General features: G+C 47.0%; 2 protein-coding genes across 8 annotated transcripts in view; one reads left to right on the top strand and one right to left on the bottom strand.

The window, feature by feature from the left end:
• Polr3a (RNA polymerase III subunit A) overlaps positions 1-11,300 on the bottom strand; it is a 41,067-nt gene extending 29,767 nt beyond the window's left edge. For 2 of the 4 annotated variants that reach the window (XM_060390689.1, XM_060390688.1), the window contains exons 1-10: positions 11,107-11,297; positions 9,476-9,620; positions 8,637-8,772; positions 8,269-8,406; positions 6,742-6,913; positions 6,341-6,495; positions 3,383-3,622; positions 3,110-3,272; positions 2,857-2,993; positions 501-604 (exon numbers count right to left, since the gene is read on the bottom strand). In XM_060390689.1, coding sequence (XP_060246672.1) covers positions 501-604; positions 2,857-2,993; positions 3,110-3,272; positions 3,383-3,622; positions 6,341-6,495; positions 6,742-6,913; positions 8,269-8,406; positions 8,637-8,772; positions 9,476-9,522 — 1,292 coding nt within the window. In that variant the 5' untranslated portion in view covers positions 9,523-9,620; positions 11,107-11,297. Of the gene's footprint in view, positions 1-500; positions 605-2,856; positions 2,994-3,109; positions 3,273-3,382; positions 3,623-6,340; positions 6,496-6,741; positions 6,914-8,268; positions 8,407-8,636; positions 8,773-9,475; positions 9,621-11,106 lie in introns of all 4 variants that reach the window. The other 2 variants (XM_060390690.1, XM_021641252.2) reach the window with 2 other exon arrangements.
• Positions 11,301-14,811: 3,511 nt separating this feature from the next.
• Rps24 (ribosomal protein S24) lies at positions 14,812-19,695 on the top strand. Of its 4 annotated transcripts, none has more exons than XM_060390695.1 (7): positions 14,812-14,949; positions 15,749-15,814; positions 15,915-16,124; positions 17,373-17,483; positions 18,067-18,087; positions 19,296-19,315; positions 19,610-19,695. In XM_060390695.1, exons 1-5 carry the CDS (start codon positions 14,947-14,949, stop codon positions 18,073-18,075), a joined length of 399 nt encoding a protein of 132 aa, XP_060246678.1. In that variant the 5' UTR covers positions 14,812-14,946; the 3' UTR covers positions 18,076-18,087; positions 19,296-19,315; positions 19,610-19,695. The 4 variants fall into 4 exon arrangements, with proteins under 4 accessions (XP_060246678.1, XP_060246679.1, XP_060246677.1 ...); XM_060390696.1 differs by having other exon boundaries at positions 18,070-18,087; XM_060390694.1 differs by lacking the exons at positions 18,067-18,087; positions 19,296-19,315.
• The last annotated feature ends 6,646 nt before the right edge of the window (positions 19,696-26,341 follow it).

Genomic DNA, 26,341 nt, shown 5'->3' on the forward strand with positions numbered 1-26,341 from the left:
TTTAACATCCCCAAAGCTCTGGATTCGGTATCCAGATCCAAGAAGACAAATGTTAAAAGAGGAAAGTATTTTGTTTTAGAATAACAGAAATACAATAATATTCTTTTTTCTATAGGAGTCTTAAGACCCTCATTATATAAGCCATTGGTGGTCACCTCACCTGGCACTGCAAGCCAAACTTGGTGAAATAAGCTCCAATGAAAGATCCTCAAGAGCTCATGATATAGAAAACGAACCATTTGTATCTCAAGGTATTCTGTGCATCTAGGTCTAATAATGTCACAGGTTAAAAAAAAAAAAACCAAAAACCAAAAACCAAAACACAATACTTCATAAACATGCAGTGGTCAAATGGAAACAATGACAGACACGGGTCCACTCAACTTAAACACATAGGTTCTACACTACAAAATGCCATTCACTCTATCTGGAATTCACTGCACGGGCTGGTGAGCAGTACTGTAAGGCAAGTTAATCCTACACAACTGGGAAAGCATTACCTTTTCATCTGCATGTGCCTCTGCTGGATGAAATTGGCTCCTGGGTGAACATCAGGGCCATTTCGAACCAGTTTCCTCAAAAAATTGATGTTTGCTTTGTTCACCTATAGGACCGTGATAAAAACACAGTAAGACAGTCTGTCTTTCCTATAAGCTAGACAACAGTACTCAGCTATTCCTTGCATGCACTCTAGGGGGAGAGAGTACCGCAGGGCAGCTGTGGCCCAGTCTTGACTGCAGTCTTAAGAACAACAGGCTGGCAGACAGGAGTCTAGACCCACGGAGGCCTGGCTGAGCCCTTTCCCAGTCTCTGGTCTCCCCACCTGTACTGTACTGTACAACACTGTACTGGATTGCAGTCTACGGCAGTGCCATCTGCCAATGTCTGCCAGGCTCTAAGACTCAGAAGCTGCGGCAGCACCAGCTGGCGTGCTCCAGCCATGCTCTGTAACTTCTCAGTCAACGCTTTCATGAGGAAGCATCAGATCATTCTTCATTCAAATGAGGACTCTTGGAACAGGGTTACCATGAGCACTGATGATCCAGGCAGTCTATAAATGTTAGGCACAGAGCTAATCAGCAAGCTTTATCACCAGGCCCTACAGTGGTCTAGGTCTCCATGAAGAGCTGCAGGGGGGGAGGGGTCACGACAATGCAGACTGTAACTACCATCTCATACTCAGAGTGTGAACTGAATGCAGACTGCTACAGGCTTTCTGGATGAGCAGCAACAGCTTTCAAATGATCAGACTCTTTGACTCAGTGATTCTACAGCATACCATCCCAGGAAAACTAGGGAGAACCGATATCTTTGGTTATTCTGACAACGTTGTGACCAGAAGTTTTTAGATGGCTAGCCTACAAAATGCACAAGCACTGTCTGTTTTTTTTAAATAGTATTGTTTAGGAAAAAGTTTTCAGTGACATAGTTTACAATGTGAGAATTAAACCAACAAAACTGTTGAAAGTTGTCAGTAGGAAAAACAAGTTGCAGCACAGAAGGTGGAATGGATGCTCTCATGACATGAGAGCTACTCCAAAGACAACACTCCCCAAACGATTATCCATCTCAAAATGCCCACATCACCAAACTTGCAACCAGAATGGCTAGGTGACACTGACCAAACTCATAATGGATTGAGTGGATTTTGGTGTTTGGGGAAGCCAAATAGAAGGCATGACTTTTTGTTTCAAAACACTGCGGAATGGGATTGGGATCAGGTCGCTTGGCCTCCCATCTATGAGGCCCCGTTCCATCTCTAGCACTGTGAAAAAGATAAATACATAAAAAGGAAAAGCTGATTCTTCTGTTTTACAGATATAAAAAAGCTTTCATTTTCATGTGCAAAAGTCTCTGGCTGACAGCAATGTGTTAAGAGCTGGAGAGATGGACCTGTGGTTAAGGACCTGAACGCATCACTGCACCTCGCCATGGAAAGAACTGACTCCTGAAATTTGCCCTTTGAGTTGCACAAGCACACTACAGGACACGTGTGCTCGCACTCACGCAGGTACACAGACACATACACAACAAAAATAAAAACAGAAAGAACGTAATTTAAGCATGGGATCCAGAACCCCTTTGGAGAGTTAAAAAGCTGAGCCTGGCAGTGGTGGCACACACATCTAATCATAGCGCTTAGGAGGCAGGGGCAAGCAGAGCTCTGTGAGTTCAAAGTCAGCCTCGTCTACATAGTGAGTTCCGTGACAGCCAGTTATAGTGAGACCCTGTATCAAAAACAACAACAACAACAAAAAACCCACACAACCCAACCAAACCAAAAACAAATAAGAAACACTTAAAAAAAAAAACTATTATTGAATATAGCTATTTTATAAGAATTGCCTCCTTAGAGTAAACAAGATTCTGTTCTTGGTCTGTGAAGCAAGGTGTAGGTCAATGGTTGAATGCTTACATGCCTGGTACAGTGGTCCCAGGTTGGATCTCTACCTCTGCAACCAACAAATGAAAAAACAAAAATCCAACAGCCTCCAGGTACAACTGTCCTAGTGTAGAAGTTACAGATGTTCTGTGTGTTTAACAAAGTGGAATGAGCTGAAGAGATGCCTCAGCGGTTAAGAGCACTGGCTGCTCTTCCAGAGGTCCTGAACTCAATTCCCAGCAACCAAACAGTGGCTCTCAGCCATCTATGGTGGGATCTGGTGTGCAGATATACACGCAAACAGAGCACTCATACATTTAAAACTAACCAACCAAATAAACAAACCCATAAACACTGTGCAATGAGACATTTTCACAAATGTGGGTTTCTGGGGATTCTATGTGTAGCATGAACTCTCAAAATGAAAACACTGGATTGAAAAAAGGGGAACTGTGCAGCTAAATGGTACTTACCTTCTCAGGAAAAGTTAGAATTTTGGCCACATGAACTGGCACGGCTACTTCATCAATCCGGAGGTTGGGGTCAGGCGAGATGACTGTTCGGCCAGAAAAATCCACCCTCTTCCCTGATAGATTACCTCTAAATCGACCTAAATAAATCAAACCACACCATGGGTGCCATGCTACACCCTGTGCTGTTTGGGTTATAAGAACAGACATATACTCCCTCAATAGATAATAATGGCAGAGCTTGTCAAAAACCTACCCTGCTTCCCCTTCAGGCGCTGGACAAAGCCTCGTGTCCACTTCTTGGGAGCCATGTTAAGAGGAATGCCAGAGAGTTCACTGTTGATGTAGAGGGCACACTGCAGCTGCAGGAAATCCCAGTCTTCCATGATCATCTGTGTCTTGGCTCCCGAGATCCGATGCTACGAGTACAGAGACCAAACACTGCTCTTTGAGTTTTCTCGCATTTTACCGAGAAAGCATATTTACATACACTCAGTGCAGCATGCACACATTAATGGAAAACACCGACCTTTTTAATAACATCATTTAGGAAAATGATCTCTGTCAGTTTCATTGTCAGATCATCTTCATTGGTTCCAGACTTCAAATCACTCACAACAGAAGGTCTGATACACAAAGGAGGCACCAAAAGTCGGGTGAGAATCAAATCAGAGGGCTTTCCAGCTTCTGGGTTCATCAGAAGTAAAGGGACATCTTCAGCTGGGATGCGCTTAAACAAGTTCAGAACTACTAAGGGATTCAAGTTCTCCTATGGGAAGTAGGAAGGAAGGGATGGTAGGTGAGTAGGTTTGCTTCCTAGAAGTTGGTAAGGCTACCCTTCCCTCTGTTTGCTGTGTGGTGGAAACCAGGCTAGCTGGCCAGTGAGCCCCATGTATCCACCATCTCTGTTCCCCACAGCTGAGCTTATAAGCAAGTACCCACACTGGTTTTCCCCACCAGTGGCTTCTGGATGTTCAACTGAAGTCCTTTCGCAAGCACCTCACTGACTTGTGCCTTTGTCTGATTTTTATTATCATCAAGTTTTTCTTAATAAGCTTAATTACCTTTGAATTAAGTTCACTAATGTAAAGTGTTAGGTTATGAAGAAAGAGACGGACTCAGAAGACCCCACCCCTGGCTGAGGAGCCACTGCTAGCTGATAGCTTTATGGAAGGGAGAGTCAGGTCTCTGACAGTGTGGCTCCTGCTAGGTTTGCCATGAACCAATGGGTGACCCCACACCCTGGATATGTGGGCAGCATAAATTTGACGTTGTGGATTACTTAAAAGAGAGAGACCATGAAGATGGGTAGGAACAAGCAGTGGTTCTGAGTGGACTTAGGAGGAAGAATAGGGAGTGAACATGATGAAAATATATGCATATATCAAATTCTTGAAGAAATACAATATTTTATTAAATATGTTAAGCTATGAATCACTAACTTATTAAAAACTATGAAAATTACCAGAGATCTAAATGTCCTAAGAATGGAGGCCGGTGTGGCCTCACACGCCTTTGATCCCAGCTTTTGGGAGGAACAGGCAGGCCAGCCTGGTCTACATGGTGAGCTCCAGGACAGCCAGGAGTACACAGACCAGTGGTTCTCCACCTCCCTGATGCTGCAACCCTTTAATACACTTCCTCCTTACAATGACCTCCAACCACAAAGTTGTTTTCATTGCAACTTTATAACTGTAATTTTGTTACTGTTATGATTCGTAATGTAAATATCTGTGTTTTCAATGGTCTCAGATAACCCCTGTGAAAGGGTCACTGGAGAGATAAGGTCATCGTGTAATTCAAATGATGGTTTCTTTATCCCCCATATCTTGTGAGAATATGATGTCTCAATGTTATGTACACACTGCTCCCCAACTGTCCCGTTATGCCAATCACTAAGCAAGGGAGAGACTAGGGCTGGACTTCCTGCCAGCAGGCTGAAGTAGGGGATTCAGCTAAGGGATTCAGGGATGGGCAGATGCGTAGCAGCGACAAAAAGAGTGAGCTCAGCAAAGAATGCTACAAAGTGCAGGCATCTCTGGGACGGATGCTGGGAGGAAGCCAAATCAGCTGACAGGGCTAAGAACAGACTGATAACTGCTTTGTTCTTGTGTCGGGAAGCTATTAAACAACGTAAGAGACCTCAGTTATTTACATGAGAGCCAGTTAAGAGAGAAACAGAGAAACAGAGCTGTATAAAAATCATCTGAACAGGTTGCTTGACCCTGGGGGTCAAGAACCGCAGTTTGAGAACCACTGATAAAGAAAACAAACAAAAAATGGTCATTGTGTGTCTTGTTTTCTACTTACTACATTTTCTGTGGGAATTTTAGTAACTGAATCTTACATTTCAATAATGAAATGTTATACTTAAGTTGACATTAACATTTCCCCTGGGGTTCTAGGTGAGAAAAAAAGTTAGAAAGAAACATCTGACTAGCTACCACCATTAGGACCCCAAAGCATGGAAGGCAACTGTGGTGCAGCAGGGATGACATTTAATTAAGTATGGAGACTGGCAGAGGCCCTCAACAAATGCCCTTCCTTAGCTCCTGTCTTCCAGCTATGAACACATCCCTATCATCTGAGAAAATAAGGCAGGAAATCTTCAAGTCCATTGAGAATTGGTAGAAATAGGAAAGAGGCCAGACCTCAGTTGAGAACCAGTCAGAGCTACACAGGACACTGGAATGTCACGGAACTGAAAGCCAGAGGAGCAGAAGGTCTAGAAACCTCTTATTAGCAACAGCAGTTCTCCAAGAGTGGCACAACAGCCTGCCAGGGCTGCTGGAAAGAGGCTGCTCACAACTGTCCCCTATCCAAGGATGCAGAAACCAGGAAGCACAGGTGAGAAAACACGGCGAGCAGGGCACAGAGGATGTGAGACAGCACTGCTGACCTCCATGGAAGGACTCTTTACCAGCCTTGGACTCATACAGTGTGACGTGAGTCTGAGAACTCACTAGTCTTTTGGGGACAGACTGTAATTTCTAATTCCTGAAGGACCTGTAGATCGAGGACCACTGCCATCAGTCTGTTTCTACTAAATCATGTGGTGCTGCCAACAAAGGCAAAGTGTGGGCTTGACTAACCAGCTCCAGGAATGAGCGGGGTGTGGTGGCACAAGCCTATAATGCCAACACTTAGGAGACTCAGGAGTTAATGGGAATGGAGAATCCTAGGCTACGCCCTGAGACCCCGTCTACTCCCACAACCCCACAAGAAAAAAAAAATACCAAAGGAAAATCACATACAAAGAGTTACAAAGCCAATTCAAATAAGGTTAGTGCCAGATACACACCTATCATCTGCCAGCTCCTTATGAGGTTCTATGGGGACCCTTGTTTCTTTTAAAAGAATGTGAGTATACTGGGGATAGAGAGTAGAGGAGGAAAGAAATACGCACAAATATTTGTGCATACTTATGCGTTCCCTATATGATGTGTAAGAGGTGTAGGCAAAAGGGAGGCGTGAGTTTTCAGCTCACCTGTGCCCTTCCCAGCAGTGGCTCAACCTCTTTGTTGTGCTCAATGGCTGTCTCAAATGACTGCAGGAAGTTTGATACAATGGGATCCACCACTTTTTTGTTGGTCTTGTATTTTTCATGAATTATCTTCAGTAAGCCACATTTTTTTACGGTACCTACGAGAGTGAATTCATTTTAAGGATTAAAAAAGGTTTTCAGCAATGCTGGCTAAAGATTACAGTCTAATGAAACTGTACAGCAATCAAAGGGGAGAGGAACGTTTTCTAGTATCACACCAGCTGCTGGTCCTGTGAGCCTAACTCACAGGAAAACAGCCGACTTAAAAATGTCATACAGAATCAATTCATGAAACCAAGAGTGAGCAGAAGGGTCACTGCTGAGCCTCTGGGCATTCCCCTCACCATTAAAGGCACCACAGTAGTGACAAGTGCTTTTCTTCCGGCACTTATCTGAGATCTTCTTCTTCAGGCCTCGCTTCTGCAGGTAAGTCAGGCCAGGCCTCTTGAGGAAATCTAGAAACTGCTGCTTCTCTTCCTGGGACAGCATAATGTGGCAACAGGTTTTGCAGATCATCTTTTAAATGTTAAGCAGAATGGAGACAAAGATAAGAAGCTAAAAAATTCCTTCCCTTTAAAATGTCACTTCTGGAGCTACTGAAATGGATGGATTACTGCCGAGCCTGATGACCCGAGTCCAATCCCTGAGAACACAAGGTGGAAGGAGAACAATGACTCCTGCAAGTTATCCTCAGATCCCCACTGCGTGGTCCCTAGACATAGACATAGACACATAGACACACACACACACACACACACACACACTAAATAAATGTCCCTGCTTTATTGTGTACACAGAGTGAATTATCATGAAACAAGATCTGCACTTAGAGGTAGCCCGTGTTCACAGAACTCTGGCAGTACTCAAGGCTAGATGGCAAGATTTTGTTGCTATATATTTTCTTTGTGCTTTCTGTATTATTTGAACTGTTATTTTTGTGCAGTGCTTGGGATTGAACCTAGGGCTTTATGAATGCTGGGCAAGTCCTTATAAATGAACTTTATATACCGCCCTAGGTTTTTGAAACAGGATCTACTATATAGTTCAGGCTGACCTTGAACTCATCACATGTCTCAGGCTAGCTACAAATGTGCAATCTTTCTGCCTCTGCCTCTCCAGCCCTCTGATTATAGAAGTGCATCACCAAGCCTGTAGAACTTTTTAACATTGGAATCTGGACATTTTAAAAAATGTTTTCATTTTTTATGTATGTTAGTGTTTTGTCTGCATGCGTAAGGGGTTGGGTCCTCTGAAACAGGAGTTAAAGACAGTTGTGAGCTGCCATGTGGGTGCTGGAATTGAACCCAGGTCCTTTGGAAGAGCAGACAGTGCTCTTAACCACTGTGCCATCCCTCCAGCTCCTGGAATCTGGATTTTTATGATAAGGTTTCAGGACACAGCCCAGGCTGGCCTTGGAGCTGGGATTCTCCTTTTCTGTTTCTTGAATGCTAAGATTATAGTATGATTATAACCTAGCTTAGCACTGTTTGCAATGAATAGACTACCACTTTCATTTTGGGGGAGATTTTTTTTTCTTTTAACATGTATTTATTTTAATGTGAACTATAGTTTATGTGTCAAGGACAGGAGTGAGTTCTCTCCTTCAACAACACGAAACCTGGCTATTGAACTCAATGGTCAGACTTGGCATCAGGTGCCTTTACCCACTGAGCCATCTCCTCTGCCAGCTATTACTTTCTCCAGGGAAAGAAAACATTACAGAATCTGTACGAAACTTAACATAACACATGATTAACACTACTATGTATTCAGTATAAAAACTTCACTTGAACATACCCCTCCTCACTCACAGTTCCTGGGTTCACTCCAATGTCCCTGACTAAGTATTGTTGAATTTCTCCCTTGCTTACCTGTAAGATGCCAATGACAGCTCTGAAGTACCCCACATGAAAGCACGGCAACTCAAGATCAATGTACCCATAGTGGCCCAGACAGTCTGCCAAGTTCTTCCCACAGGTTTCACAAGGACGGTCCTTTTCACTTGTACCCTTTGGAGGAAAGTACACCCAAGCATTAGTGAGGAGCACAAGAAAGGGGCCCAATCCACATCCCTCACAACCAATTACAGTGTACCCTCGTCAGTCACAAAGAACAGAGTTCCTGATTTGGACTCAGACTTGTAGGGGAGAAGGGAGGGGAGAAACCCTGGCTGCTTCCAACATGGCAAGCCACTGATTTAGTGTGCCAGTTCTCAGACACTGGGAGGGCAGAGCCTTACCATCCTATGGTCAAGCACTCCATACAACAAGGGGGCATGGTTGTTGTCTTGGCTGTACAGGTTCTTACTGACAACCTGAATATGTGCCTGCTGGCGCATCTCCTCAGGGGACTTCATTCCAAAACAGATATGGCTTCTGCAATGGAAACAAACAGAAAAAAAAAAGTATATCAAAGCCCATGAGTCCAGGCACACACACAGAAACCACCAAAACCAACCTGCCCTTTGACTCCAGACTGGTTCATTCCACCAAACACAAATATATATTTAACTTCTCAGAGTCTTCATTCAAAACATCCCTTTATCATATGGGAAAGTTTCTGTTTTCCTCATGAAATATATTATTGTTCTCCAAGGTCACACGTGGTGACGGGCCTAATGACGAACAAAACTGTCTTATTTTATTGTTCTGCAGGCACTGGCGGTTCACCCCACCCCCTTCCCAATCCGGAACTGCCTCCTTTTCTCTACTCCCTTGGTACCCTACACACTGAGTTTTCCTCTTCTCTCTGTATACTCTCCTTGTTTACTGCCACTTATTTATTCATTTATTCCTTTAATGCCTTTTGAAGTTTCATCTTCCACTGATATCATTTAAATATTAGAGCCTCCCCCCCATCCTTGGTTACAACCCTCCTTGTTTTCTTTTCATTGCATAATCCTCCCAAGTGTGTCCTTTGTATATATGAATGCCTTCCAAATCTCTTTAGGTTAGCCACTTCTGGTCAACTGGGCATAGGCATTTCCAACTCAGTATATCTAAGAAATTATACTGAACATGTACAGGCTTTTTCGCTTCTGTTATTTTCTTTAAAAAACACAGTAAAACAACAATTTACATGGCAAATGGTTTATCTAGAGATGTCGTGCCACTCTGTGTTAACATCTGTTAATACATTTCGTATCTGTCGTTTAGTATCTGTTTGTAGGAGTGGTGGCGGTGGCAGTGGTTGGAACCAATGTCCTGTGGAGTGGTGACTGTTCCTAAAAGACAGAGAGAATTAAAATGACATGAATTGTAGAGTCTGAGGGTACAACAGGGGCTGGTCAGAAAGCCTCTCTGCAAAGCTGACCTTCCACTGAATTCCAAGTAAAAAGGAGCCATGCATAAGACAATTTGGAGATAGAGCATCTGAAGCATAAGGCAAAGATTCCTGGGCTGACACACACTGGGCATCATCAAGGAATTACATGCAGATGGCACAGGAGGGCAAAGATATCTAGCAAAGAGTGCAGGATGAGACTAGTAAGGCCTACAGGGGGTCAAGGCTTGGGAATCAGGAGAAAATTAAGTGTCAGTGTAATAGAGAGCTGCTGGAAGATTCAAGTAACACATAGATCTAGTTTTGTATTGAAATGAAGGATATTGCTGTGTATCTTGGGAGAGGCTAACTTTTGACCTTTTGCCTTGACCTACGTGTTGTGACTATAGGCTTGTGCCATCTCACTTGGCCTCATCTGCATTCTTACAGTATCAGTGGACTGCTGTGTGAGAAAGCATTTTATGTGACTACGGTCTGTGTGAAGTACGGGGGTGGGTGGATACTGAGAACAGCTGGAAAGTTACCCCAGTAAAACATCTGTTCCAGTGAATAGTAATCACACACATACCAGTCTCATTTCTCGGTTACCTTCATCTCTACTTCTCTTTTCCATTTTATACCTTAAGCTTTCTTGAATCTGCTTCTTTCCAATGTCCCCACGTTCACCCTCAGATCCCCAACCCCACTTCAGGTCCCAGTCGGGAGCCTTGTCATGCCTCCTGGTCAAACACTTCAAAAGTCTGACACTACCTGCAAGACTCCCAGAGTGTAAGTGCCCTGCTTCACTTCTATCAGACCACCCGGTCCCTCCCGTGTGCTTTTTGAAAGGGGACTGGTCTGCGATGAGCTCAGACTTATTCATTATCTCCCCTCTGCATCTGCCACAACTATGGCTGATTCGTCTCTTCTACACTAGACCAAACAGCAAACACTTCATTTATGCAGGGCCTTTAGTACACAACACTGGCCTCGGTAGTCTTTCTCACATACGTTGAAAAAAAAAAAGGATCCGTCTTTTTAAAAACAAGCCCCGAAAACTCATGAGGCAGAGGACCCAGAATAGAGGCTTGGTTGCCGAGCTTGCCACCTTGCTGCCTGTGAAATCACTTTTAGCTAGTAACCTTGGGTCAGCATTCTCTTTCCCCCTCGCGCCAGGGAAAAAAAGGTTCGCCGAGAGGAGTCGGCGCTCGGCTTCCGGAGGCGGCTTCTTAGCCGAGGTTACGATACAGCTCGTCGCTTCTCATGCTTCGCGCCGCAGTTCAGGGACCTCCCAAGACCAGAAAACCCATCCTGGAAGTTCTTTCTCGGCCCCCTCAACAACTGTCCTACACCCGGGCCTCCCCGGGCCTCCCCGGGCCTCCCCGGGCCTCCCGGGCCCCGGGCCCGCGGCTCCGCCACCAGCACGCCCTGCCCCGGCCGCGTCTCACATTTTCTTGGCCACATCCGTCTCGCGGAACTGCTCTTTCACCATTGTGCCGGCTGCCCAGGTGCCCTGCGGGGCTCCAGCTACAGGAACCACCGTCGCTGCTCCTTCCCGAGGAGGCGCACAGCCCCCGCAGCCCCTCGGCCACCGTAGAGCGCCGCACGTGCCGCTTCCTTCGCCGCCGCCGGAGTCTGTGAAGAGAGGCTTCGCGCACCGCGCTTTGCGCCCTCCCTCTGCACCGCCACCTAGCGCCGACTGCTGAAAATGCACCGAGGCCGCTCGGGTCCGAAACTGCTTTTTCCTGCGGGTTTATCAAAGAGGCAGAGAAGTTGCGCACTTTCTTTATCTCAAGGCCAAAAACCACTTACATCAAAAGGAAAAAGAAAATCAAAATCAACACTTTGTAAATGAAAAGCATCTAATTGTTTAAGAGACATCGGAATCTAAAATCCACCTGCCAAAGGAACAGAAGAGCACCTCTGGACAGTCAAAAGTAGCTGAAGACAAAGTCTATGAAATATATACAAGCCCGAAGAAGGACGTGTGTGTGTGTGTGTGTGTGTGTGTGTGTGTGTGTGTGTTTCCTGAGAATGGACCTCACTATACAGTGCCTGCAGTCTTGAACCTGTCACCCTTTGCCTTCATAGTCTAAGTGCTTAGATTATATTCCAAGTGAGCCTGACAGATGCAGTCAGGAGCCTTCAGGCAGCTGTTATGGGCTTCTGAGAAATGCTTTAAGTCTGTTTCCTAGCAAAACCAAGCTCAGGCAGGACCCAGACCGTCCCCCTAAAATGTTGCTGTGGTACTGCTGTGAGGGCCTACTCTGGGGATCTACCATCCTTGTGTTTGTGCATGTCTGTGCAGGCAGATGCCAGAGGGTGCAGTTTGGTCTCCTCGTGCACACTAACCCCCAGGGCACTCTGATATTTCCCTTAGAATAATGCACTGTTAATTCATTTTTACATGCTGTTCCACTTTATGGAAAGCATAATTTCTGGATCAGGAACCACCAAAAGCTAACTCTGTGTAAGGATAAAGATTAGCCAAAAAAAAAGATAAACTATATTTTGAGACAGTTTCTTCCTGTGTATCCCTAGTTGGTGTGTTGGTGCTTGCTCTGTAGCCCAGGGTGGCCTCCAGATCTCGGCTAAGACTTCCCAGACTGATGTGCTCAGAGGTTTGTGTCGCCACGCCTGGCTCAAACAGATACCTTTGTTTTCCTCAACAGCGCTAGGGATTTAGCCCAGAGCCACTGCATACAATACAACGTTTCACCGCTGAGGGGAACTACATACTTGCTCTTATTTCATACTTGCTCTTAGTTCATTTCATTTTATTTTATTTTGAGACAGGGGTTCTTTGTATAGCCCTAGCTGTCCTAGCCAGGCTGGCCTCAAACCCACAGAGATGTGCCTGCCTCTGCCTCCCAAGTTCTGCGATTAAAGGTATGCACCGCTGAGCCCCGTTACTCGGTTCTTTTTAAAAAAATAATAAAATAAAATTATTTTTATTGCTTAGTTGAGTTTTTATTTATTTTTATTTCAGTGTTTTTACTTTACATCCCAAGGGCGCCCCCCACTCCTCTCCTTCCAGTTCCCCCTCCTTCCTTCTCCTTCTCCTTCTTTTTCCTTCCCTTCTTTTCCCCTTCCTCTCTCCTTTTCCTTCCAGAAAAAGGGAAGTGCCCCTTCCTCCATATCAACCCTCTCCAGCACATCAAGTCACATCAGGACTGAGCATATCCTCACCCCCTGAGGCCAGGCAAGGCAGCTCTCCCAGGGGAAAGTATCCAAACGTAGGCAATAGCGTCCATGTTAGAAACAGCCCCCTCCTCCACTGGCCAGGCGACCAACATGAAGACCCAGCCACCCATCGGCTCCATGTGTGCAGGGGCCTAGGTCCAGACCATGCATGCGCCTTAGCTGATGTCTCAGTCTCTGTAAGGCTCATGGGACTGGGTTAGTTGTCTCTTTTGGTCTTCTTGTGGGGTTTCTGTCCCCTCCAGGTCCTTCCATCTTTCCTCCAACACTTCCACAGGACCCCCAGAGCTCCACCCCATGCTTGGCTGCAAGTCCCAGCATCTGTCCAGATCTGCTGCTGGCTGGAGCCTCCCAGATGACAGTCAAGTTAGGCTCCTGTCTGCAAGCATAGCAGAGCATCATTGATAGTGTCAGGGACTGGCTCTCTCTTATGGGCTAGGCCAATTATTGGTTGGACACTCCCTCAATCTTTGTTCCCTCCTTAGCCCTACACTTCTTGTAGGCAGGGCAATTTTTGGATCAAAGGTTTTGTGGGTGGGTTGCTTCTGTTCTTCCACTAGTCCTGCCTGCCTAGGAGGTGGTCACTTCAGTCTTCATGTCCCTCCCCGTTAGGAGTCTCAGCTAGAGTCACACCATATCCTCCCATGAGCCTACCCTGTTCCAGGCCCTCCAGCTTGACAAAGAGATGTCCCCTCTCAGTTTCCCTTCTTGTTCCCAGCCCTCTCACTTCCCACCCCTGTTCTCCCACATCTGATCCCCACCCTTGTTTCCTTCCGCATTCCATCTCCTGCCCAGGGCACTCTCTTCATCCACTCTGCTGTCTATTCTCTTTCCCCTTCTGAGTGACATTCCTCTACCCTCCCTTGTTACTTAGCTTCTTTGGGTCTGTGGATTGTAGCGTGGTTATCTTGTACTATCCTTGATTCTTTTAAAGTTTTAGTTGGAGCCAGGATCCAGTCTTGTTATTCAGGCTGGTCTGCAAATCACTGTGTAGCCCAGGGCAGGCTTCAACTTTTGATCCTCTTGCCTGACTATACTTGACTTACCAAATTTTTAGAGAGAGTAAGTCTCAAAACCAAACCATAACCCCCTCCCAATCCAATATATTGCTAAGTGAAGGTGAAGGCAAGAGGATCAGGAATTCAGGATCATTTTTGGCTCCTTCAAAGCCTTGCCTGGACTTCATCGCAAGATCCTGTTTTGAAGAACGTGAAACATCACATATGAAAAACCTTATAAAAATAGTTAACAATTTGCAGGGTTGTGTACATGAAATAAGAAAGGATTTTATATAAGATTTGTAGAAACTCAATCTTTTGGTATAAAATAGGGCTGCTGAAAGGCTTTTTTTTTTTTTTTTTTGAGACAAGATTTCTGTGTGTAATAGTCCTCGCTGTCCTGGACTAGTTTTGTAGACCAGGCTGGCCTCGAACTCAGAGATCCGCCTGCCTCTGCCTCCCCCAGTGCTGGGATTAAAGGCTTGTGCCACCATACCCAGCTCATAAAATAATTTTCGTTTCTGCTTCTTAACTGTATTTTTGCTTTGATTCTGAATCGTAATGTAAATCTTAGTGTTTTTATGGCACTGGGTGACCCCTGTGAAAGGGTTGTTTGTCCCTCACAGGGGCCGTGCGGGGTGTGGTGGTGCGTGCCTCCCAGTCCCAGCACACAGGAGGCAGAGGCCGGCGGATCCGAGTTCGAGGTGGTGCCGTTACGCAGCGACAGCTCCAGGACAGGCCGCGTTACAGCACGAGAGCCTGTCTGGGGAAACAGCGGCCTACAAAAGCCGGAGAGGACCGAGGAGAATCGGGAAGAAGGGAGCACGGCGGGTGGTGAAACCTCCGATCTGCCTGGATCCACCTTCGGCTGGTGCACGCCCTCGGCGCGGTTAAGGACCGGCGAGGCCGCCTTCAGCCGGGCGTTCGCAGCCGGGCGTTCGCAGCCCGGCGTTTCCAGTCAGGCGCCAGCATGGTCGGCCTCACGCCTTCGGCCACGCCCCGTCCGGGGTCCTTCGTGAGCGTTGATATGATTGGCCGGCCGCGCTCGGTCCTCTCTTCCTCCTCTGCACGTCGGGCGCCGCGCTCATCATGGTGAGTCTCCTCGGGCTCCCGGCGCAATCTGTCGCCTATCCGCGCCATCCCCGGCCGCTCGGGCCCGACACCGCAGCTGCGGCGGCCCCGGGCCCCCTCACCCAACTCCAGCCCGCCTCACGGCGGCCGGTCGCCCGGGGCCGCCAACCCCACTGCTGGGCTTTCGGGGCAGGGGCGAGGCAGGCGCCAGCGGGCCGAGGGGAGGAAAGCGCCTCCGGCTCCTGCGCCCATGGACCCTTCGAGTAAGCCCGCGCGCGAACTTTTCGGCGGAGTAGACGTTGGGTGTGTTGGGAGGAGTAAAACGATCGAAGGGAAGCCGTCCCAGGGTGGCTTGGCTCGTTCCCCTTTCCCTCAGGCATGGTACTGTCGAGGCGGCTTGAGCCAGCCACACATCGAGGCCAAAAGGCGAACTTGCTGACTTAAGTAGGGCAGAATTCTAGACTGTTTAAGCTTGCTGAGTGCCAGCTACCCTGGTATTTCATACTCCGAGGGAAAAGGTGAGGCTATCCTGGAAACCACTGAGACTTCTCAGCCCTGGAAGCAATGGTTGGCAGCTACTGGAGGGTGTTCTGTAGTGGTGCTAATAGATCACAAAACCAATAGTGCTGAGGTTAGCCCCAAATGATAATCTTACAGTGCTGATGACAGATGGGAGAAAATGAGTTTTAATGGTAGTTTATAGCTTGTCCCCAACTCCTGTGTCTGTTAGGCCACATTGGCTAGTAATGAATGAATTAGTGTAATGAATGAATCACAAGAAAAGTGAATGTGATCTTACTGACTTGTGTGTTACCTGCAGAATGACACAGTGACCATCCGGACCAGGAAGTTCATGACAAACCGTCTGCTTCAGAGGAAACAGATGGTAAGGGTGGGCACACTGAAGTTGGGTCTGTAGTGCTTTCTTTTCAAGATGTAGTTAACTGTAACGAATACTAAAATACTGGTGAGTCTCCTCTTTTTAGGTCATCGATGTTCTTCACCCTGGAAAGGCAACAGTACCAAAGACAGAAATTCGGGAAAAGCTGGCCAAAATGTACAAAACCACACCAGATGTCATCTTTGTATTTGGATTCAGAACCCACTTTGGTGGTGGCAAGACAACTGGCTTTGGCATGATCTATGATTCTTTAGATTATGCAAAGAAGAATGAGCCTAAGCACAGACTTGCAAGAGTAGGTATCTTTTGTGCAGTGACTATTGAAGATTGGTTCTAATCCGGATGCATGTCTGTAATTTCCAGCCTGGGCTGAGGCAGGATGGCAAGTTAGAAGATTTTTGCTTTCCAATATCACTGTGCTGTCAGATAAGAGTGAGTAACCAAGTTTGGGAAGGAACAACAAACTTACTAGGAATCTTAAAAGGGTTAGTTGGGAGTTGTTTGCTTAATGCACAGGTTCCTTAGGGAATTGGGTCTAAACTTAAACCTCTTGACTTTAAAAGAGGTATCATAAAGTATGGTATCTGGACGCTTTTCCAGACTTGTGCTTACCTCCTACCCCCTACCCCGTCTCCATGTGGTTGACCTGTTCTCCTGAACTGGAGCTCAGCAACAGCCTTCCCTGGCCTTGGAAAGTAGTGCTGTTACAGATACACAGTACAACGCCTGCCTTGTTTTGCTGGTCGAGGCTGGCTGCCATGCATGCTCGGGAAAAGTTGGTCCTTTCGTGGGCAAGCTGCCTTCTATGTATCACAATGAACAAAGAGCACCTGAATTCTATTTAGTCCAAAACTCATAACTTATGACCAGGATGGATCTGGATGTGAGAGTGGTGGCCTCTCACTTGCCCAGGCTGGCCTGGAACCTTTGATCCTCTACCTCTACACTGGTGAAATTACAGGCATGGTCTCTAGCAAAGGCTAGCCACAAAAACTGGAAATTACTTTGCCTCAGCTTCCTGAGTGCTAGGATTGTGTGGGCCACCATGCCCAGATGTCTCTTGAATCCATTTACTCCTTTTTATGATGAATCCTCTGGTATAACAGTTTCATGTGAAGATTTACTGGACCTATTTTTATTGAGACTGGGTGTTACCCTGGCTGCCTATAAGTCAGGTAAGCCTGCCTCTGCCTCCCAAGTACTGGGATTAAAGGCACGTACCACCATGCCTGGCTATATAGACTCTTTTTTTTTTTTTAAGTGGTGCTCTGGGAATCTGTTCCTGAAGAATTGGCTGAGAGCCCTCAGGAATTCTGAGTTCTGTCAGGAATGCCAAGAGCAGATTAGTGGGTTAGGATCTCCACAGTGTGAGGGAGAGCTCTCACTAGAGAAGTAGGCATTGAAAGGCAAGATTGTCAACAGTGTGACGCAGCTTCAGAAGTTGTGATGGTTTGTAAAGCTATGTTTCAAAGTTCTCTGTCACCTCAGCTTCCCCATCAGGGTGGTGAGGACTGAGTTCACTGGATGCATTTTTCTCTCTTAGCATGGCCTTTATGAAAAGAAAAAGACCTCCCGTAAACAACGAAAGGAACGCAAGAACAGAATGAAGAAGGTCAGGGGGACTGCGAAGGCCAACGTTGGTGCCGGCAAAAAGGTATGGTTTGTGGCAGATATAGAGATGTCAGTAATTAATGAGCTTAATGTTTATGGTCTGAAAAGGGGTTTCCTAAATAACCTTTCTTGGTGTTTTTCCTTTTCCCTCTTCTGGATTGCAGAAGGTAATGTTTTGAGAAGCTCAGTAGCATAGTCATATCCTAGAGTAGATTGGCCCACCTCTCTTCTGCTCATAGACTAGCACACTCCCAACAAAAGGCCACATTGGTTCAGAGGTCATAGTGGGTGTTCTCCAGCCCTGATTGTTCCGGAGGTGTCCTCCTCATGCTAATTGGCACAGATCCCTCAAGGGCGGGTAGATAATGTTCCCTGGGAGTTCATTTTGTTTTTCAACATGGATGCTAGTTTTTGAAGCAGCTGGATCCATGTGGCCTGTGCTTCACAAATGTCAAATTGCTTTCTTCTCCAGTTAGCTGAGATCACAGTGATTTGAGTAGTAGCTTTATACCAGCTTTGCTAGCTAATTGTGAATAGTAGAATGGAATTATGGTGTTGGGTTGCTGAATAATCAAGTGTTCTGTAAATTTTTTCCCTTCCTCTACTGTCTTGGATTTCTTGTTCAGCAGAAATGAAATCTCTAGCAGGTACTGAGATTGGGCACGGTGTGGGGTGTGCCACTTTCACTAAGCTGGCTCTGATGCTTTGCATGTTGGCTTTTGCACAACAGTTTTTATCATATGGCCTAAAATGCCAGTGCCCTGTTTTAAATAGTATCTTAACTACCAGAAGGAAAAGCTTATATTTATTTTGGAAACTCAGAAATGCATGTTACATGGGGCTGGAGACTAAAGGAAGGTAGGTGCTCTGGTTCTTTGTAGTTCAGTGACCCATCCTCTTGGGTGCTGCAAGGCTAACATTGTCTTGGGAGCCGCATCTGCTCTAAGCTGGTTGGTCTTAGCGTTTCCATTCTCAACTAGTCTTACCAGAAAACTTTGAGGTTACATTGAAGCTTTGGGTAAGACTTTACCACATGCATTGTAATCAGAATGGTTCCCTACTCTACATTTGTAACCTGCAGTGGGATTGAGTTTGTAGGGTTTTAGAAATGTGTCCACTACCCCTGCTGCCTGCCTTTCAAACTGTCCGCCTGAGACCATAATCAGTGACTGGCTTCTTCCTGTCAGCACTGTGGAATTAGTGAGCACTGCCCATGGACACTGCGTAAGTGTTGCAGATTACACCGTTTGGTAGAGGTTTCAGTAATGCACATTTGTTTGAGCCAGACCTGAAGGCCATTTGACAGCCTTACTAATGTCCTCTGGACGGTTTTGCTTGATGCTGGGACCTAGTGTCCCTTTGTATGCAGTGGAGCTCAAACCGAGGCATCAGTAATCACATTTGCAAAGTAGTAATTGTATTTTTCCTTCAGCAAAATTTTGTTGCTAATTTGTATGCCTTGTGGTATCCAAGATTGGTATGAAATTGAAACAGATTTCAAAAGGCTAATCATTTAGAGCCCTCCCCATGTAGTCTATAAAGATCCCTAAGGCTGGGTCCTCTGGCACAGCAAGGCTAGGCAGAACCAGAGGGCCCAGCCTTGGGAGCGTGTCCTTCACCCACATCCACATGCTGGTTGTAGCAGTGTGGATTTGCATTAATGCTGTTGCCTCCCACCTTGTTCATATTGGAGCTGTGGTAATCAGGAAAGGTGTTCCATGTACAGCCACAGAATAGTCACTTGAGGTATCTGATTGCATGTACTTGAGTGCAGATAATTTTGGTGTTTGAAAAGGGACTAATGAACTGTCTTGTTTTCCTCCTTCCCATCCCCCCTTTCCTGCTACTGATGCAGTGAGTGGAGATTGGAGACAGGTACACTTCAAGCTGTTACGTAGACCGTAGAATTTGAGCAAGTGCATAATGCTGAGTAGATTGGCAAGCTCAGTTTGTAACAGTACTAACAGTGACTCTCGACATTTTTAGAGATGTTAACTTGTTTTTGTTCATTTCTAACGTGAATGTAATTTTTGGATGTTTGTGTCCTTTTACAATTTGTTTTATTTAGGTTATTAGTACTTGTTCTGCATGAGTTAATTTTAGTTTGTTTTGAACTTTAAAGACCTTTTCAATGTTGTTGCTGACTGAATTTATTTTTTTTATTCACAGCCAAAGGAGTAGATCTTTTTGCGGTGACTTGATCTGCTGTGATGTGCACATTTCTGAGAGGACAAATAAACTGAAAAGCTTCTGTGTCTCTGTGTCTGCTGTTCGTGGGTATTAGAAGTATGGCTGCTTAGGTGGTTGGGTTCACCACCTAAGCTTTAGGTGACAGCTGTATAAGGGGCTGGTACACATCCTTCCTGGCGGGGGTGGTGAGGGTTGAGTATGAACGGGCAAAGTATAGGACCAGAGTCAAGTGTGCCCTGTTAGCATTTGCGTTGTTAGGTGGTTTCCGTGGCCTTCCCCCCATCACTTCCCCCCCATTTCTTTTTTCTTTTTTTGAGATGCTTTCTAGTTCTGGCTGGTCTGGAGACCAGATCAGGCTGCCTTCCCTGGTAGCGAGGTTAAAGGCCTGTCTTCCCACCCCCATGCCTGGCTCCTGGCTTTACTTGAAGGAAGCTGAATCTGCTAGTGTGGCTCCGTTCTGTAATTGAGTTTTGAAACTCAGGCAACCTTACCAAGCTTCGTTGTCTAATGGAAATGGGTCTGTCTGTATTTTTTTCTCGGGCTAGGCAGCATGTGTTGTGGCACTGCCAGGCCAGCAACAGACACTTTGCCTGGTACTGGGAGAGCTCAAAGTCAAGGGCCTGAATTGTGAGTTCGTCAAGTCAGGTGTTTGAGTAGGAGTCAGCCTGAAAGACATTGCAGTTTATGGGTGCTACATTTGCCTTCCTTTTGTGGTAGAGCCTGTGGCTTTGCACATGCTAGTGCTGGTGGAGAGCTTTTCAGGGAAGCACACGTTCTCTGTAAAGGTTACATTTATGATCAGCATGGATCCATGTGGGACCACACATCCTGAAGCAGTGAAGAGCTGCTGAAAAGCCTAGTAGGTTGGGCAGCTTTGGGAACAAGGACAAGGAGTAGGCTTCAGTTGGGAGAGCAAAGGTGGTTACAGGCTTGGGTATGAAGCTTTTCCTTTGGAGGATGTAGTCCCTTGCTGGGAATAAGCGGCTAGGGTTGAACTGGTTATAGCGGCTACAGGGCTGTGGAGTAGGATGAACTAAGGTACAGAGGCAGGCGGCGGTGTGTGCAGCTCAGGGCTACTGAGAAGCCTTGTCCCCCGGGGAGGCTGGTGGTTGAGCAGCCTATGGTTATGGGATGGGCTGGTGCTGGGTGTGTTGGTTCAGGGTCAGGGAGCAGTGCGGGGCAGCAACTCCTGTGTGTGGCTGGGCTGTTGAAAGTGCAGCACAGAGATGGCCTTTGCCCTGAGTGCTGGGATTATGCGCCACCACTGCCTGGCCAAAATGGTTTTCCGAAAAATCAGGTGCCAAGCTGATACATAGCTGGAGCAAGTGGGAAGGGTGGCAAGGATGGCAGGATGTTCATGGGCCTTTTCTGTCTAGTGTGGGTAGGGTCAGTATACAGGCATGCTGCCTGGGCTCCAGAAAGGTGGGCCAGGTTTTCCAGAGAAACAACTGCTTAGACAAACTGGCTGCCTTCCAGCTTTCCTTGATAGTGATGCTGTTTTTGAAACAGCTGGATCCAGTGTGGCTCACCTTCCTGTGATGGCTGTAGGTAAGGGCGTTCCCTGGCAACCATCCTCTGCTTCAGCCAGTTAGCACCCTCATCAGCTTGTCCCCTATAGCAATCGCCCTTTGCTGCTTTCAGTACCTCTGGATGTTTGGGTTAGTGTCAAACCGAGGGCTTCAAAGGGTACCTGTTCTGCCACTCTGAATCTTAAGTTTTTTGAGGCTCAGGATGACAGAACAGTGGAGGCTGAAGGACTTGAGCAACTGACTGACAGGAAGTGAGGATATGGGAAAACTAGGTTGTGTGCTATTGAACTTGGGAGTGTTGGGAGCTGTATTAACAGCCCCAACGATGACTAGATTGACACTGCTCTCTGCAGGCTTTGGGCAAACCTGTAAGAATGCAAAGTTGATTTTACTAAGGAGATCAAAAGAGTACAGTCCCTCCAGCTTGGTGAAACTAACGAGGGCACAGGACTCAAACCCCAGACCTTGTGCCTACTTGGCAGGTGGTATGTGAGCCTCCCTCCACCTAAATCGTCAAAGGAGGTGAGCATGGCTGGGGGTGACTCTCTAAGTACAGTGTCTCCAGTGTGTTGTTTGAGGTGCTGCTTTTCATTGCTCCGGCCCCTTGCGTTTGCAGCTGTGTGGCAATTAGGCAGCTTTCTGCTGCCCTTCCTTGGCAAGTGCTTTGATTTGCCCTGAAGAGAGCACCCTATACCAAACTCGCATGGAGCTGAGATGGGTGGGTTTATAAGCTGTCCATTATGTGGACAGTGATCTGCAATTGACCTCAAAAGGAGGGTATCTCTTTCAGGCTGGAGAGGATGTAGGCAATTAGTAGTGGGGTGTGTGTCGTGAGGGGGCCATTAGTGTGCAGTTGTGTGGCCCCAAGGCATCCCTGTGTTCAGTCATCAAGCTGCTGCTTTGGACATACCATTGGCCAGTGAGGTACCATTTGCCATAGGGATACTGAATGTAGCCAAACACATTCCCACTTAGCAAGTTAGTATGTGCACCATTGGTCCCTGATTTGGCACCTGGGAAGGAAAGGTAAGCCAATAGGAGAGTAACCGAGGATTTTGTGGTCCTGCTCCTGGAGTGGCTAGCAATGCATGGTTGGGACACAGTGGGGGTTCACAACCCAAATTGGTGTAAAGAGCTGGATCCTGGAAGCTTTCTGGGGGCAAGCGATAGGATCTGATTCGAATTCATGGGCACAGGGTCTCATCTGAGGCCATGAAAGGGGGTACTGAGAGGTGCACCAGGGAGTGTCCACCCTGCAGCGGGGCAGGGGAAAGCGGAGTGAGACGGGAATCCTGCTGAGTGGGGATGAAAAGCCCTGTGCGGCTGGTGGCTTCAGACAGTTGCTCTTTACTCCTGCCATCCTTACAGGGAAATCCCATTCCACACAGACCTCAGCTTGGCTAAGAGGACTGTGACCCTGGGTTGTCGGAGGGCAAGCTCTCCTGAGTCAGGAGATTCTACACAGCTATACATCTGCCCTTCAGAATTTACCGCCATGCCAGACCTGAGCCCTGTCTCTCAGTGTCTTCAGGCCTGTTCTAGTGGAAGGGGCTTTGAGCGGTCAGCAGGGAGCAACCCAAGGAAGAGCTTGTGTGCCAGGCTGAGGACTTTTCCCATCCAGTATTTTGGTTGAGTAAAAGAAAATGTGGGGAATTAGAGTTGAACAGTAGATCAAGTGTCCTTGTCACATGCTGAGTTTTTCCACATGAAATACTTGAACCATTTGACTGCTCATCAGGCATGATGGAAAGATTGGTACGGCAGGAGAGGGCTGATGAGCTGGCATCTAAGCTGTGTACTGGGAAAGGGGTGCAGACCATCCTGGCTCCTCAGCCTCCAGGCAGCAGGAGCCATGGGCTTACCATCTGGGTTCCCACCCCCTCCTCTCAGGTACAGGGCTAGCTTGGGGGTTTGCAAAAAATGCTCAGCTGCTCACCCCAGTTTTCGCTTTGTAGCTTGGAGGGGCAGGAGCACTCATTCATCTGAAACTTTAATAGCTTTGAGGTTTGGTCTGAAAGTTCACAAAGGTCCTTTCTGCCTGCGTCTCTTGTGTGACAGACCTTGTCCAAGAGAAGCCTGCAGATGGATAATACTAAGACTACTGCTAATACAAAATTTGAGCACAGAGTTAGGGAGATGTCTTAGGGGTGAAGTATTTGCCATGAAAGCATGAGGACCTGAGTTCAGATCCCAGCACCTCCATAAAAGCTGGGCTGGCGTGGTTGTCTATAACCCGAGTTGCTGGGAAGCCACAGGCAGATTCCCGAGGGCCTTTCCAGCCTAGCCTAGATGATGAGGTCTAGGTTTAGTGAGAGAGGCCGTCTAAAGTAAGGTGAGGACCAATAGAAGAGTAAGTCCGAGGTCCACCTCTGGCCTCCACATGTACACTCACAGGAGAGCACAGGGGTGCACATACATGTAAATACACACATGATACACATGAACACATTTATTGAGGGTACACTACGAGCTGAATCTAGGAGGAAGGTACTGTTTTCCCTATTTTGCAAGAGAAGAGGCTGAGGTTCACAGGTTGCTCATCAGTCTGATGAACCTGGGAAGTAGCTAAGGAAGGTTTTGCCTTTCGTGTTCGCGCTAACCTCAGTGCCACCTGGGAACTTGTTAGAATTGCAAATTTCAGGATCCTATCCAGCCAACTCTACTGGAAAGTGAGGGGTGTGTGTGTGGGGGGGCAGTACCCTGAATTTTAACAAGCCTGGCAGGTGCGTCTGGTGCCGAGTTAAGTTAAGGGTATTGGGGACAGTTGTGGGGGATAGCCACTCCCCCACCGTCCAAACCTGAACATTTCTGGAAATAAAGGTGGTGCCTCCGGCCGACTTCCACGAGGGGGCGCTGTGGGCACAGGCTTGGAATCGCCCGCTTTGTTGTCAAGGCTGCGGCTCTCGGGGAAGCCTGAAGAAAGCCTGCTGCTAGATTAACGGAGGGGTCAGCCTTTCTTCTTCCGGGAAGGTCTGCCGGGTGGTAATCTTGTTTACAAGATTCAGCCCTGGTGGGGAAACTGAACCTGGAGCGCTTGCTGCTGTTCACATGTGCATGGCGATGTCTACCCGTCCGTGGGGCGAGGTCTCTGCAGATCCTCTGCAAACAACATTCTCCTTTTGTAGCTGCCCAGTCAGGCAGCTTACCGTTTCTTTGGAGGGCAGAGCACTAGAACCCCAGTAGCCGATTATGGCTCAGCATTCAGCATGCTACCGTGTCATCCTGCTGTCCTGTTTGGATAGGGACAAGCAGCTATCTTCCAAGTCTTTGCTTTGTAATCTGAGGCAATTTTCTTCGCCTCTGGGACTCAGTTTCCTAGCTAGGATGAGCTTTGGTTAGGTGGCTCTCAGTAGCTCTTTTCCTCAGGGTCTAAAATCCTGCCCTAGGGAAGAAAGGAGGAAACCAACAGAGCATCTTTTTCTGTCTACTGGTCCACCAAAATGTGAATGAACCACTGTTCAAACATGTCCTCTCTTCCTCCGTAGAAGTTTCTGAGATGTAGATCCTCTGCTCTCAAGAATAAGCGTAAATGGACGCATGTAAATAAATATATACACATCCTGCCCCAGGGAGCTGAGGAAGAGCCCGACTAGTGCTTTGAAAGAGATGATGCAAGGGGCTGTAGGAGCTGTGACATGACATCCATCTCCAGTGTCCATTTAAGTAAGCCTTCCCAGGGACTTGGAAGGCAGTAAGGTGGAACCTACCAAATTGGATTTTTTCTTTTCTTTTTCTTTTTTTTTTAGGTCCTTAGACACCCAGGATTTGCCTCTATATAGATTTCTATTCTGTGTTGTTTGGAAGAAGGAAAGATTTACATCATGGTCTTTTTTCAGCGGGCACTGTGTATTTCTTCAGAAAATACATTGCCTTAGACTGACTTCTGCGTTTCCCTCCTTAATACAGGGATTGCTGTTTTCTGTTTACAGTGCTTGGCCCCTCACCCAGCTGAGTGCTGGGCTGGGCAGTGGGCCTCCGGCATTGTCCTTTTTGAGCCTGTAGAAGTACCCAACACCAAGGGAGATTCTAGCCTTCTAGTTCCCACCATGTCTGGGAGAGTTTGGTTAGAAACTGCCTATCTGGCTTGGCATGGTGGTGCATGCCATTAATTCCAGCACTTGGGAGGCAGAGGCAGGCTGATCACTGTGAGTTCAAGGTCAGCCTCATCTACAAAGTGAGTTCCAGGACAGCTAGGGCTACACAAAGAAAGATTGACTCAGAAAAAAAAAAAGAAAGAGAGAAAGAGAGACAGAAAGAGAGAGACAGAGAGAGAGGAAGAAAGAAAGAAAGAAAGAAAGAAAGAAAGAAAGAAAGAAAGAAAGAAAAGAAAGGGCCTATTCTATCATCAAGACTGCTGAGTCACAGGCCTCCATAGTAAAGGGCACAAGTCAAGCAAGACGACTCAGTTTGCTTCCCCAGAGAAGCAAAGGAAGTTCTTTGGCTGATCTAGCACCTACACAGAAGCTCGGAGAGCATCAGTGACTTTCTGATTTCTTTGAATTTGTTAATGGTGAGGAGGGAACCAGGCTTCAGGCTACTTCACACACAGTTCATGTCCCTCTTGACAGCACGTGTCATTTGAAGAAGCTCAGGTTCATTCATACATACACAAGCATCGACACCCCCCAACACACACATGCTTGTGGGGTTTGGGATGGAACAAGCAGGGAGGGAGAATGCTTTATCTGAGCTACACTTCAGCCTCTTTCCTTACACCGCTGAGTTCATGAAGCTCTGTGGTACCTTTTCCATTCTGTCTGCCTCATTGTCCTGTGTCATCCCACACAGTCTGTCACTAGCACAGAGTGACTCCTGGGGCCCGAGTCTTGACTTGTCTACCGTGGTGTTCCTTATGTCATCAGTGGACTAGAAGGAGGCCTTGTCTGCAGATAACTTTGATTCAGTGTAAAGAGCCTTGAGTGGGCTGGACACTTATGTTGCTATGCAAAGGCTTCTAGGCTTGGTGGATGCATCCTAGTGTCAGCAGTGGTCCAGATAGTTTCTCAGCTTTGCTGTCTCATGTGGGTGCTGTCTGTGGGATGCACCAATCACAGACAGGCTAAGAACGAGGAAGGAAGTGCTCAGCATAAGAGGTCTAAGGAGAGCTTCGCTCACTCAGTGAAGGCGCAGTCTCCCTCAACCCCAGCAAATGTGGGAGAGGCCACACCTCTACACAGGCCAG

Source organism: Meriones unguiculatus, chromosome 9 (assembly GCF_030254825.1).
Source record: "Meriones unguiculatus strain TT.TT164.6M chromosome 9, Bangor_MerUng_6.1, whole genome shotgun sequence".
Taxonomy (NCBI): domain Eukaryota; kingdom Metazoa; phylum Chordata; class Mammalia; order Rodentia; family Muridae; genus Meriones; species Meriones unguiculatus.